Source organism: Nesoenas mayeri, assembly GCF_963082525.1.
Source record: "Nesoenas mayeri genome assembly, chromosome: 9".
In the NCBI taxonomy this organism is placed as follows: domain Eukaryota; kingdom Metazoa; phylum Chordata; class Aves; order Columbiformes; family Columbidae; genus Nesoenas; species Nesoenas mayeri.
Window position 1 is genome coordinate 24,837,276 of NC_137557.1, and position 15,514 is coordinate 24,852,789.

Genomic DNA, 15,514 nt, shown 5'->3' on the forward strand with positions numbered 1-15,514 from the left:
ACAGCTCTAGGAGAAAAACAACTGTTACTCATGCAAATAGCAACTGCTCCTTAAAGTGAGATGTGAGCTTTGGAACAGGCAGATGCTTTTTAGTAACTTGCTTTCAGCTGAGAGCTGTGTATGATATTTCACTTATGTGTTGTTACTGTAAATTGCTCTTTATCTGCTGCTGGAAGTCCACCTGCTACACATGAATGGAAGGAAAAAAGTGTGCCTATATACTGACAATGGAGACATGATAGCTCAGCACATATTTTAGTATGCATTGCAAATATGTGAATACAAAAGATACGGACCACATGATTTTCTGGAATAAATATCAAAGTCTGCTCATTACTGTTTTTAATACTTACTCATCACTCCCTTTCTCTCTGCACACAGAATCAGAGATGTGACCCAGGACTTGTTTTCCCAAGGTCTCTCCCTGTCAACACACAGTGGATTTGTACTGCACGCTTTCCTGTATTTTGTTCAGCAAAGCTCAAAAGTTCAAAGCCATGAAACAGTTCTATCCCAAGGATGGCCAAGTTTTGACCCTTGAATCACTTCTGAGTCTCTTAACAAGTGGAGAGAAGGAAAAAAAATAATAATAATTTAAAAAATAAAAAACAAAAAATAAGGCAGCCAGGAAAAAGACTGTACGCTTCTATCTTCAAAGAGAGACTGATATTGCTACAAATATCACAAGTTAATTTATGGCCTGTGAAAAGCAACAGAGGCATTCCTAACAAAAGACATCAAGCCTGGCATGTGCCATGGTACTTGCACAGCAATGGAGAAAATTCTTTCACAGGACACACTCCAAAGATGATTTATTATCTAAACCAGCACAGTTCAACCAACAGCCCCCAGGCTGACTTCAGCCCATCACTTCCAATCTAAAAGATTCAATAAATTCTGAACACTTCTTCCTGCACCTACTCTTACCATGGAAAATGTGCTCCATTTGTTTCCAAATGGGAGAGAAGAGGGATGCAGAGGACTGGCATCCTTCCCTCTCTCAAACTGCACATACACTTTACGCAATAACTGGGCATAAGCTGCCTTTCCTTTCTCTGTTCTGCTGACTTTTTGTCTTGGACTCTTCACTGGGGCTGCCAGAGCTTGCACAGGGCTAAAAGGGCAAGAAGCCAAAGGGTGGAGAAAGGATCAGGAAGAAGCAGCAACAAGTGTCTCACAGCAGAAGGAAGGGATGGAGAAAGTAGTTTCAGGGTTAGACACCACTGAGGCCCTGTCACATGTCGCTGTGGCCAGAAGATACCAGAGCAGTCCTCCCCCTGCCTCTCCTCACATCCCTTCTCCAAGAATACTTGTTCTGTTATACACCTTAGCAGACACATCATCTGCAAACCAGAGCACCCCAGTGTGCTCATTTCCCTCACCTCCAGCTGCAGCAACACCAAGCACACCTCAGTGAGGGGTCAGGAGCCTGCAAGGCTCAGGATAAAGAATCATGCTCCTGCTCAGACACCTCACAAGGGACTAGGTCCCAAATTTCCTCCCCCGTCCAACTCCCCAGCAAGCACTTGCACAGGTAAAGGGGTATAAACACTCTACAAACACATTTAATACCAAACAATGCCATCATAAATACCAATGATTAAATAAGCCCAGTATCCCCAATGGACACCAGCTTCAATGCCCAGGAAGAGACATGCATCATGCCCCTATCAATTCTGAAACAAATGGAGGATGCATTTAAAATAGAGACATGAAGCATTCTTTTAGAGTTTCAAAACATCCACACAGTGGAGAGGCTCTGTCTAAAAATGCAACATAAACTAGACATAAGAGATAACAGGGAAAGGGTCTGGGGCAGAAAGGGAAGAGCAGTGCAACGGCTGCTGGACAGGAGTAGGGAAACAGGGCAAGAAAAGCAGGGCTTGTTCCCAGCATCACAGGCACAGTGGTCCACAATAATCCCAACTAGGCTGTACTTCAGAGCTTCCAAGTGACAAACTTTGTACTGGTCCCATATCACAATAATTCTAGTCATAGAGTGAATGTAGAAGATGAACAAGGAGAGAGAAAGGCAAGGGAAAGTAAACCTTAGATCAAGAAGAAATACAAATAAATTGATAAAGTATCACAAGAAAACTGCTAGTAACCACCAGCTCATAAAAGATTCCTCTAACTCATGCAAAATACAAAACTCTGGTTTAAATTTTTATGAATAATTTTTTTGGAAGTCAGGAGAATTTATGTGGAGAGTGCAGGATTTGAAATGCATAAGGTTTACAAACCCCTCCAAATTGTCCCATAGCTTGGCAAAAAACACAAACCACAGGAGAAGCTTCTCACACTTCAGAAGTATATTTTCTTCAAAACATGTCAACCTCTCCCACCAAAACAAGAAAAAACCTGATCTAGAACAAAGATCACTGAGGAACTTGCATCAACACACACACATATTTAACCCATAGTTAAAGTGCTCCAGACACCTTTTGGAAAAAAGATGCTTCCAGGTCTGGTCTCTGCAGATCCACTGTGCTCCCCACACAGTGAGGCTTTAACTTAGTCCTAGGGAAAGCAGAGGCACGTGTTGTGAGACACTCGAGAGTCCAGAATTTCATTCTTGCCTATGAATTAGAAGTACAATCCCCAAAATCAGCTGACATACATCACAGCTGCGAAAATAGGAACATCTAGCAGAAAACATACAGAGGCAAACAATGCATTTAAATGATGACAGTTTAAAATCCACCATGGTTAACCAAACCCAAAGATAATAAACAAAGATTTTTCTTCTGCCTTTTGCTACTCTAAACATATCTAGTCATTCCAGTGTCAGAAAGAGTATTTCTGTACTACTCTCGTTGATAAATAGTAACACTTAAAAAAGGAAGCTTTTCTCCCCCCTCCCCCCCCCCCCACGCCCCCCCTGTATTGTATCCAACTTCATTGCATTCATTAAATTTCATTATATCTACATCATTTAATTTAGGTCAAACATGTCAAAGTAACCTAGAATCATGTTTGCTTTAAGTCAGCCAACATTACTCTCAAAGCTGAAAGCCCACTTCAGACTGAATGATGGAATCGCCTTGTACTTGCTCCACACACCATGAAGTCAGAGGGGGAGAGCTATAATACACTCAGAATTAAGGAAATCACCACAGTGTTGACAGCTCACTGAATTTCTGTACAAACCGTATAATAGTGACTGTGCAACAGTAGTGGGGAGAAAATCTAGCAGTAAGCTAATTGTTAATCAATAACAAATGAATTAGTAATTTCAAATGTAATATGGTGTATTTTTTTCATTTTTTGAGCTTTGCTTTGAGTCTGCAGAAATAAAACCTTGTTTCACAGAGGCAGCAGAAGGCACTTGTTGGAGGGGGGCATCCATCCATTTCCCTATACTCGCCTGGGATCCCCCGACAGCAGCTCCAGTTCCCAGCGCTGTCTGCACAGTGTGAACCCGCGCAAGTCACAAATGTATCCAGATTTCCTCATCTGATTTATTTTTATACAAGCTTAAAGCACGTCTACATTGTGTCATCTCAAAACATTACATTGTGTTCCAAAACACGAAGTATTTGGGTTCCAGCTGAAAAGTAACATTACAGCACCCAAAGCAAGGAGGCCGGACATCATTTAGCACTATTGCTGCTTGCTGCCCTCCTATTTGGAGCCTGTTTGTGTTCTGCCCAGACAGGGACAACAGGAGCAGAAGTCATTTACACTAAGCAAGCACACAAAAGGCAGCAGCTCTCAGTTTCCTTACATTTAACATGAAAGGCAAAAATCTGCCTGATTCAGAAATTATAATGGAGGGCAGACTATGAAACAGTCTTAACAGTCAGGTAAATTGTTCAGCCATATGGGGCAAGACAGTCCATGATGGGGATGCACTCTGTGACAATCATTCTAAGACACTTACAATAGATTCATTGCATGCTCTTGAACAGTTAGCTCCCGGTGTTATGCTTTTCTTATAAACAAAGATTGGGATAAAGTTAGCATTTGCTAATACAAGAATACACAGTTGGTATAAAAGAGACAGCAAATACAATCTAGTTTCAGAAAATTATTGTTGAGTTCTGTGAAATGCAGGCAATCCTAAACTGGAAACATCACACACACTGCAAGTAAGTCTTTATTATCTGTGTAATAATCACATCTGTGTCACTATTTCATAGACTTTTGACCTTGTGTTAGAAGAGTTACAAACATGTTTTGACTTCTGGAAGTGACATACGCACTGCAGAACTGCCTGTTACAAACCACAACAATATTAAACCTTCTCTCTGCGCAACTGTCCTCCTCCAAAGCCAACACAAGGCTTAATTTTCCAGATTCTCTTTCTCTTTTCTACTGCTGTTCATTCTTTCCCTCCCCAGACCCCTTATTTAACCTTGTAAGCAAGGGGAAAAAAGTTAATGCAGCTTCTATAAACTGAGAGCATTTTGAGTTACTCAAGCTGACTCACTTCCCATTAATTTAAAACAAAGTGTTAGTCAAGTGACAGATTCAAGACAACAGTAAAAACCCTGCATTTAAATCTGAGTGCCTGGGTCTCCCTACCTACCAACTTACTGCCTGGGGTTGCATATTAAGCGCTTATTTGCACGAGTTATTCACCAACCTGACGAATCTTTCTTGTAGCTCTCTTCATTTCTTTCCTTCGTTTTACTGTCTTCTTCAGTCTCTCTTTCCCCACAAAGCCTTTTCTCTTTTCCCCCATTTTCTCCAATTCTTTAAGCTTCTTTCTAAAACGTTTTCTTTCCTTCTCTGTCTCCACCCTATCTGAGGTTTCCCTTCTCTTATCTCCTTTTCCTCATTTCTGCATCAATTTAATCCCCAGTGCCACTCTCAGATGAAGTTCCTAGAATTGCTCAGGAGAAGACTTTGGCCCTTTTGTCCATCTGCAGAGGAGGGAGCCGAGCAGCTGGAGAATGTGCAAGCGGTGCAGTCTCGCCTCTGCCCTTTGCTTGCTGTGCCCTCACATCTGGGCTCTGCAGCCAGCTGAAAAGCATCAGATCCTTGTCAGGGCCACATCACTGCAAGTGTGCTTGGGACACCCTAGCTGAAGAACAGCTACAAAATTACTTGTCAGACACTTTAAAACAAAAACATTGCTGAGAAAGGAAACTACTTGCAAATAGCATGGGTCTGGTCTGTGAACAGGTAAAGCATGTTATACAGGACATTAATTAAAGATAAATTTTGTAATACAGATACACGAGCAAGGTTCACAGGTAAAATACAAATATAAACAATTTGTTTAATACTTCACACTGCATTCACAACAGACATCTAAAATCCGAAATATGCCTGACAACTTGTCCGCTCTGAGCAAACTGTAACTCATCTCAAATGCAAAGGCTCACAAAAGCAGAACGCTCACCAACCTTAGGCTGCAGATAATATTCCTTTATGCCTGTGCCATTAACAAACTCTGTCTCTCCTCAACCACCAAAATAGAATGATGTTTTTACTCTATGTATGTGCTTTTAAGATTACTTCACCAGGCAGGCTACCTCCTCCGCCTTAACCAAAGAAAACACAACAATAAGAAAGAGCCAAGACATTAAGAAATTGGCACAGAAATTCACAAAATATGTAGTAGGTGGCATGTGAAGACTGTGTATGCACATTTATGTACAAAGACACAGAGTCTATTCTGTATACAAAATCATAGCATATTCACTGTCTCTATAGATGCCTTAATTTGGTTCAGCTTGGACAAACAGCAGACATTAGAATATCCTCAGAAGAAAGGAGCCAGTTTCTGTCTTTAGAATAGCTCAGTTAACACTGTACCTTCTCAACAGATGAAGTTTTCAGTGGCACTTCATTCACAGGCCTGATTCTCAACACGGAATGCCAGCTGAGGCACGGCCACGTTACGTGAAAAGGCCATACACCATGATCCTACAGTATAAGCACAGCCAAAGCTCTATTATCCAGGGTACCAAGGCAGTGGGTGCTCTCTGTGAGGCTGTAAACAATACACATCACCCTTCTTGAGAGACTACAATATGCCACTGGAGTCACAAAAAAACCCCACCAACAGCTTATTATCTACCCAAAGCTAGAAATATACAATGCCAATATAAATAGAGACTTTATTATTTGTGAAGAACACACCATATGAAATATACATTGAAAACAAATTGAATCCATTCTTTCACGGAGGAATTACAGTGGTCCCAGGTAAAATAACAAGGAGAGAAGAAAAAGGGGGAAGAAATGCCATGTAATACAGCCTTCCACTCGAGAGAGCCTGTGTGAGGCTCTTGGACACCACAACTCTGTGCTTGGCTGAAATGTGATGGAAAGAAACCTCTGCCAAATGAAAAAAAAAGCCACGAAACACAGACACATGGAGCAACAGCCCAATTCCAGACTGCTATGAACTTGTTTAAGTATGGAAGAGAGATGAGCAGCAGGACCCTCCACAGCTCTTATAAAAACAGTGCCACAATACTTGATGTAAAGGATAAGTACTGCAGCCAGCAGTACTTAGCCAAATTAATTGAGATCTGGAAATAATAGCATAACATGAAGTTTAATATTAGCTAAGCAGTTACCAAGCTGATTTCTAGGAGTACTGACTAGCCTATCCCTATTTTAAAAACTTCCAGTGAAATACTGCTGCACCTATAGACACAAACAAAGCAACAGACCTATTAATACCCCTTTCTGGTGCACAGCTATTCAGCTTTCCTGGGAAATGGCAGTGAATGTTTATAAAGCAACTTTCCAACAAGCCTCTTCTTTTAGAAGACACAAAGAAATTAACAACAAAGTTTCAAAATACAATAAATTATTTACCTTCTAGATGATGCTGATCTGTTTCACTGACTAGTTCGCTGAATTGCCTTTTCTACATGAAAGCCTAACGAGGCACTTATGGAAACAACATGAAGTAGTGCCACACACCATTAACACCTGATAGCACCACTCCACCTGCTGAAGAATTTGGTAATTAATGGAGAATGTGTTATTTGTGCCAAACCACTGTAGTCACTACCCCCTACCTACAAAATATACACAGATATTCCACCCTCAACCTCTGTTTCTACTTTCTGTCTTTCAGGGCACTATAGAAGTTCTTCTCGTACAAGATACGATTCCAAATGATAAATATCCTTACTCCTGCAATCCCCTTTCCCCTGATTACACTGACTCTTTTTTCTTTCTACAGTTTTTTGTGCTGAATGACAGCAACAGTTTTTCCCCATATTAAATGAATAAATATGAGCAAAAGGGAAAGTACACAAAAGAAAAAGCACTATATTGGAATACAGTAAAAAGCTAAAAGACACAACACTCCACTTTTGTCCAAAACAGTTAGAGTCAAACAGGCATTTGATCCCCAGGCTCTTACCAAATGGGTAGGACACAAACGACCCTGACTGCAGGGGCTGTGACAAATCCCGCTGACAGAGGCCCAACTACAATTCAGTATAGCACATTTTAAAAAGCAGTACTGAAAGCTTCATTTTTTACACTTAATTCTTTAGATTTTACACCTTTACAGTTTCCCTACTTTGTAGCAACCAGTTATTTGCAGACTCTTGACAGCAGCTGTGCCAACTTTCAGGACACTCCAGCACAAGTCAGATATAACTGGAATATAAGGTGCTGATGCATCCAGAGCAAGATGTGGTAAAAAACAGTGCACCTCACTGAATACACCAGATTTTTTCTCTTCTGCAAGAATATTTACTTCTGGTACAAAAAAAGCTGGTACAAGTTCAGCCAGGAATTTCAGGTCCTGTGGAGCTTTTCTACAATAGCAACACAACAGCCTTACCGCAATGGCTGTGCCACCCCAGTGTCCCCCTGTGCAAGGCACACAAGTCAGTGGAGCCTCCCTGGAATACACACCTCAACAGACCTGCCAGCCTTGGTGCTCTGCTGAGGGTCCAGAGGCAACAATCACTGCCCAGCACAGAACATCACAGCTCCACGTGGCAGCCCCAAACCTGGCTATGGACAACCAGCAGCCCCAGTTATGGCTGCCAAGGGATCTTCTACTGCAATGGTTAATTCTGCTCATTCTTAGTTGATACAGCTAGAAAAGATTTAACCCTGAACATAGCAGCTTTGTACCCCAGCATGAGTCCTCAGCACAAGGTATTTTATAAAAATTTGCCTTTCAGAGGCAACACTACTGTCAACCCAAACCAGTATGGTAAAAAGATGGTAACTTCATTAAGTTTCCCAGAGCCATACATATTTAACACAGCAAGCAACCCAGACTTCAGAACCATCGTGCCTGCTGGTGAATAAAATGTAACATCTGGAAGTCCCTAAGTGCTCCCACTGAGCAGTATAACTGAAACCAGAATTTGGCCTGGTGTCTTCAAATCTTAACTTCAGTATCTTTAAAGACTGTCTTTGCAGAACTGCCTGCATTTGCTTCAGATACCGAATCAAAAGCCCTGATGAAATCCAGCACCAGTTTGTTTCATTAGCCAACAGGAAGTCAGACTCACAAAAGTGGTAGATGATTTCTGCCACCCCACAACTGAAGTCTTGACATTTTAAAGAGTGACTAAATAAAACATAACTCAAATACAAAAGCAGTAAATAAATACTACATTCTTAAGTTAGCAGTATAAGATATGTTACCAACACCTTAAAAAACCACTCTCCTCAATGGAACCAAACCATTAAATTCAGATTTGCTTCAATCTCATTCACTGGTTTTGTTTCCATTCTTGCAGCAGAGACACAGCAGAATAAAACAGACTTCTAACAGAACTTCATTTATAATACATTAAAATGCAATTAGACAATACAATAGTTTAGCTGGTATATAGACCTAAATACACTCTCAAGGGACAACTATTCAGCAGTGTCTGGGCAGAGACCAAACCAAGTGTGATAGTTCCCAGAAAGTTTCCACCAAAACTTTATCAGCATAGTGCACCCTGTTTGACAACAGACCAAACTCTGATCTCCACGTGCCCAGAGAGCAGGAGCGTGCAAATCTGCCAGCAGTACAGTTGTAGAGACACTTCAGGATTTGACAAGGGCTGACAGCATGTACAACCTTTGCAGGACAACAGGAGAGCAAGTAAGTTTCTACCAAGTTTTCACATGTCAGAAGCTTAGAAATTCTATATGAAGACCTTCAAAGTTTACTGCAAAAGCTTTGCAAGTCCAGTGAGGCAAAAGAAACAACTCGCATTGGGTACACAGATAGCTAGGAAGCATGAACCAGCTGGCTTAGCACTGCTCTGGTTTCTAGGGGGCAAGGCCCCTCAGAAGGCAGAAACAGCCTCCTAACTTCATGGGAACATAGTTGCAGAATTATTTCCCCTTTTATGTAGAGAGGGAACACACTGCATTTAGGCACTGGCATGGGGTAAACTTTGATGAGTGATGGCATTTCACTTACAACTTTCTCTCTTTCAGCTATTTAGTCTATTTCATGAACTGCCTTGCCTGAAAAACTAGAAAAGCAAAATATTTATCCGAGTGACATGATTCATAGAAATGATATGTTAAATCATCTAAGGACTCATTTATCTCTCATAACACATGACTAAATCAAAGGGGATTTTAAACTAAAAATGGCTAATGAATGACTCATAAATGGCTAGTGATTCAAAAAGGTTGGTGGACGCTTCTTTGTGAACCCTTACAATTTGCCATCCACACCAATCAGTTAAGTTCTTACATACAACCATGTAAAGGGAAGAGAAAATACCATCAAAGTAGCGTGACAACAGTTTACAGCCCTTTTATACTATTCTAATGATGAAGAAACATGGGGACTGAAGCCTCTCGCAACACATTGTAGAAGCTAAAGCTACTGGGAAGACCAGGATCTGGTTTTGTAGCACTTTAGGCCCCCTTCCCTGGGGTTTCCAGTGGAAATCACCAAGAGTGCACACGCATCTCGATAGTTATGGTTATACCCGACCGTACGGGCTGTGAAGTACCTAAAAACCACGTGACTGACAGCTGCTCGGAGAGCCGGAGTGCGGGGTCCCGTCCCCTGGCACACATAGGGCTTATTGCGGCACCGATAGCCGAGCCTTCGCGGTTCATTTCATCTGTCCGCGAGATGCTCATTCACAAGAAAAGAAAAGCTCAAGAAAGGACGACAGCCCGAGAAGAGAGAGGGACACCAGCTGCTGCCTGTAACCCTGAAACGGGGAGGCGCGCCGGCACCGTCGGTGACTAGCGGGCCGGCCAGCGCTCGCCCGCAGGCTGCTCGGCGCGGGGCGGCGGGGCCGTGCGGGCCGGGGGAGCCAGCGCGGCGCCCCCGCTCCGGTGCCCGCCGGGGCTACCCGCAGCACCGCGCCTCTCCCCGGCTCCCGAGCGCGCTTCGCACCTGGGCCGGTGCCCGCTCCCCGGCGCGGCCGCCCCGGTCCGCTCGGCGCTGCCCCGCCGCACTCACCCGCTGCTGGAGCCGCCCGCTGGCGGCGGACGTGGCCGCGCTGTGCCGCAGCTCCGCCGCCTGCCCCGGCCGCAGCAGGCTCCGAGTGAAGCGCCGCGTCCGCTCGCCGGCCATGGGCGCCGGCAGCCCCGCGCTCCAGCCGCTGCTCCCCGCCCGGGCCGAGGCGCCGTCAGGAAGCGGAACTGGGGGTTTCCCTCCCGCTCCCCCCGCTCGGGGGAGGTGTGCGGGGCGGGGGCCGCCCGCCACCGGGAAGGTCGCAGCCCCTCCCCGGGGAAGCGTCGCACCCTCGCCGCTGTCGCTGGCCATGTGCATCGCGGCCGAGCGCCGGCCCCGGGACGGCGCGGCGGGGACAGCTCTGTTCCCGCCCCGGCAGCTCCGAGGCGGCTGCGCGCCGAGGGGGCGACGGGGGCCCCCGCGGGGACTGAGAGGGAGCCCGAGCCGGGCCAGCGCAGGTACCCCTCTGTGCGTGCATGTGGTCGCCGAAGGATGCTTTTCTAGGATGGCTGCCGGGCTGGGCTCGACGGAAGAGCTACTCTTGGTGTTAACCACTCGCCAGGGTGGGAACGTCAGCTCACCGTCCGAGCCCAGAGCCTGGCCACCAGGTTTCATGAGAAATCTAGTCTCTGGTCAGCCCCACCGTCCTTATTGCTGTGGGAAGCATCCGCCAAGCAGCAAGGGCTGCTGCTGTGGTCCCTGCACCGCGTGAGGCTGGATGTCTTCCAGCCCTTCTGCCAGTTGGCATGGCATCCCTATTTCTTCACTATGGAAAACTCTGCCAATACACAATTAAGTTTAGCCATTTAAGCCCACAGAAGTTAGACAACAGTCACAGCTCTCCCCTTCGAGCAGAATTATCGTATCTTCTTTTAGCAGGGTTACAGCTTTATGCCTTAACACCAAGCTGTAATGTAGAGAACATAGGATTGCTGAGAGCCATGTCTGAATTTCTTCACACAAGAGTACTTATAAAAATTCTGGATTCCAGAGGAGAATGTAATTCAGTTACACTGGTAGGTGTGGAAAGGAGGTAACCATGAGTGATCACACATTTGCGTGTGTGGCAATTCCTGTAAGAAAGAAGTGAAATAAAACCTGAGAACTTCAGGTGTAATCCCTGACAAGGCAATGATGCTGCAGAAGTGTGAGGGCACCATCTGAAGGTGCAGAGACGCTGAGGCACAAAACCCAACAGTCACTTAACATTTAGTTAGACTGTTGTATTACGAAATGAAATGTTGCAAGAACTCCTGGCTTACATCCTCACAAGGAGCACACTGTCTGTTTTGAGGTAGTTTGCTCTAAGTCAGTGTAGGTATCAACGTGCTATAAATTCACTGCAACCTCTGCATAGCTCCCAGTTCTTTCCTCCAAACTTACTAAAGATACCAAAGGCAGCAGTAAGAGGGCATCACAGGCCAGAGCTTAAGTATTCCTTTGCAAGGGAAACATTTCCGAGTAAGCTGAATTATCTCAAGTGGGTTAAGCATGGTTTAAAACAATTAAAGATACTAGTGTAGATATTTCTGAGATTGAACAGGTGTTATAATATCTTGGAGACTGTACTGGTTTGAAGCTAAAGCTCAGTAAGAAAGTACTACTGGATTTGAAAAGTTTTCTTGCTCTTGAGAAATTTGACACAAAAAAACATTGAGAGATGGAAAAAAGGAGACTCCATTCACTTTGCAAACAATCCAGATAAGGCTCATTATAGAAAACTACAGCCTGATGTTGCCAAGAAAAAAGTTAGTAGCCTCAGTTACTCTAAAGAAGCATTCTTCCTCAATACAAAGATGTAATTTATGATAAAGTTGACTACAGTTTGTTGCAGACAGCAAACACACATTAGATCTGTGAAAAAGGATAATGAAAATCAATGGTTTCTTCCATTCAATATGTGCATTAAATTCTGGAAAATGATTTTAAGAACATAACCGACATAATCCAGGTCAGGAACCTGCAGCCATCCCTGGCTCTGGGCACAGTGCTGTCACTGCTGCTCAGATGTGGTCAGCTCTGTGGTCAGGCAATAACAGCCTGTGATCCACATTACTTCTACCTTCAACAACTATACACGGGCAAGCTAAGGGTTGAGTGAATAGGCAGATAGTTGTCAGAGAGCAGTTCGTTGCTTAAATCTCTTAGCAGTCATCAAGAAATAAATGAGCCAGCTGTTTCTACACTACAAAACATTTTCAAGCCTGAAGGAAAGCAAGAAATACCCACAAATACTAAAATAATGAGGAAAAAAAAAAAGGCAGTTGGATTAAATACAACACATATTGTTGGTTATCATCATCTTAAGTAAACATTTAGCGATAGTCTGGACAATGATCTTTGTCAAAGATGAGCTGAGTCTGCCTCTGAAATTGTCACGCACAGTGCAAAACACAAGTATCCAGGAGTTTCCATGCAGTTGGTTGTTTACTAAATAATTATTATGCAAAATTAATCATTTTGCTTTGTCTCAGGGTTCCTCTGTATTTTGGAAGTTTTTTTAGTTTTCAGATTTCAGTCAGTTGTTACACAGGGCCACTGTACTTTTTAAGAGTCTTTCCATTCGATTTTGAGTATCCCATAGTGTAGTTTTAGCATGACTGCTAAAAAGAAAGAAAAGTATATAGTATATAGTATATAGTATATAGTATATAGTATACCCTCCTCCACCTTCAAAAAAACTGTTACCTTGATAAACCTGTAATTACCATTAGTGAAATAACAATAACAGCAGAGTTGTAGCTTTGGATATTCAGCAAGTCTTGGGCTAGAGATCAGGAGTTACAGAAGCAAGTAATTCTTAAAACATTAGTTTGAAGACTATTTTTACCACTACTTAAAAACGACCCTAAGAGTTGGGTGATTCTAATAGCATCACTGAGGGAGAGCAATTTTAGCACAGCAGATAATGGCTGGCAGAAAGTGCTTGGATTGGGTTTCCAACTCAAAACCAGCTTTGGATCTAGAACACTTTTTCTCAAAGTTCAGGAATGTTTGGACCAATTTTGTTTCAATACTACTGGTAATCAGAAGCAAAATCTTCAATTTGCATTTGCTTGAAGTAGTAAGACCATGTGATTTTTGTCCCTTTTTAATTAAGAGCATGAAAACTGTTTTCATTCCAGCTGTGTGTTTGCTAGGATAAACAATAGTTGCACTTTCTCACAAACACAACCAAGAATCACCTCCCCAGTAGTCACTTCCCACAGGCATATAGCAAAAGAAAAGACATAGCAAAGCTCAGTTTAGTGTGCTTCTTGAACAGGTTTGGTAACCTAACATTTCCAGTAGTGCTTTTGAAGCAGATTACAGGAGTCTGTCATTATATACACCTCTGCTTGCAAGCTTACCCAGTATATATTGTCATAGTTTTATAACGCAGCAACTTCATTATTGGAGGACTCCCGATCATGCCAAAAAGGTTACAAAGGAATGTGAGTGTTTAAACATTTTACCTAAGATTTCTTTGTCCCTGAAACAGTCACTTATTTGATTTGTGAAGAAGTTGTCAGTTTTCTTCTCTCTCAAGGCTGATGCCGCAAATTTCAAAACAAACATATTTTTCCTTGACATAATGCTGTCTCTCAGCCTCTACCTCTCCAGTCACTGTTCGCAGCCTTAGTTCTGTACTATTAGCAGCACACACTAACTGCAAAGTGAAACTAATGGCTGTGGTTTTTTTATTATCTGAGCTGCAAAAAATTTTAAACACACTGTATAATGCAGCTTCATTTTCTCCTGGGCTTTGAATTTCTTCCTGTGTGCAATGAGATTAATTCTCCTGTCCATGTGGCCTCCCATAGCTTCTAGTACAATTTTAAATTGTCACTAACACGGCTGCTTGCTGGAATTTAGCAATGTCCATCACTATTGATAGCCCAAGAAAGTTAACTTTTTTAACATGATTTTAAATGCAAGTGCCTTTTAAATTGGTCCAGCAATTCAGAAACTTGTAAGACCTCAGTATTCACTTCCCAACTTGTTCCCACTCCATTTGATTTATCACAACTGACAACATTGCGCAATCTTTAAGGCTTCTGCTACCTGCAGAACATAGCACACAACCGGCTGTATGTCTCAAGAGGAAGCAGGTAATTAAATGTAAACCTCATACACCAGGCAAACATGTATCCTTTTTACAGACTTCTTATTGTTACAGTAATCACACTGCTTGTAGAAGACAGGCTTTGTACTTGGTTTTACAGGCTCAAAGTCAGAATATTTTTCCTTAATTATGGAATACCAGATCTGACTTCATATTTAGTTACACTGCAGGGTTAAAATTCTTGTCCTTTTAGAGGCTAGATATAAAAAGTTGAGGGGAAAAGAGCACTGGAGGAAAAAATCTGCTATACTGAAAAGACAACGTGGTATTCAAGTACACAATTTCAATGAGAACAAAGGCATATACATATTTAATGGTATCTCTGATCAGGGCATGCAATCAGATAAGTGGCCAGAAAATGAGTATGTCATGTGGACCTGACCTCATCCATACTTTTGAACTCTAGAGATACACTCCTCCCCCACCCCATTCCCAAAAATTTATACTACAAGCAATATTTATCCATCTTAAACAGCTACTTTTGGGTAATTTGGCTTTGCCTTGTGAATAGAATGAGGCATAAACTGTGCATTGAAGTCAAGATAAAAATCCTTCTCTCTCTATTGGACTAACAGCAGGCACCCCCTGGGAAAGAAAAGGAGTTATTCCATTTAGGATCATATATTCGTGCAATAACACAGCAAGCAAAGTCACGGGCTATTTGAACATACAAATGTAACACAAGTTACCTATGTCTATCTATAAGTGCCTCATGGGACAGGTGGAGCAGCTATTTTAGAAGGTAAAACTTATTATTATAGGAGACAAACATGGAATGCAAAAGAAAAAAAAAAAAAAAGGAAAATTATTTTTATTCACAATTATACTTGGTATAAGCAATGTCAAATGCAAGGTTGCCTTGCAGTCAATGACAGGAGGCACTTTCAGCTCTATGGCCTCCCACTTCCCTCTACAGAAGCTACAATGTTAGAGCTGCAACTATTGAAGATTCAATATTTACTGACAGTTTTCATGTAGCAGCATTTTCATGGTCTTAAATTTGTATAATGTTAAATGTAAAGGGGACATTACCTAATGGTTAAGGCACT

The 15,514-nt window shown here is 42.6% G+C and overlaps 1 protein-coding gene across 1 annotated transcript in view; it reads right to left on the reverse strand.

Annotated features, from left to right (window-relative positions):
- Positions 1-10,480, reverse strand: part of DOCK10 (dedicator of cytokinesis 10) — a gene marked incomplete at its 5' end in the record, with an annotated part of 152,509 nt that extends 142,029 nt beyond the window's left edge. Inside the window, one exon of the mRNA XM_080349581.1 lies at positions 10,367-10,480. Coding sequence (XP_080205707.1) covers positions 10,367-10,480 — 114 coding nt within the window. The remainder of the gene's footprint in view (positions 1-10,366) is intronic.
- Positions 10,481-15,514: the final 5,034 nt, after the last annotated feature.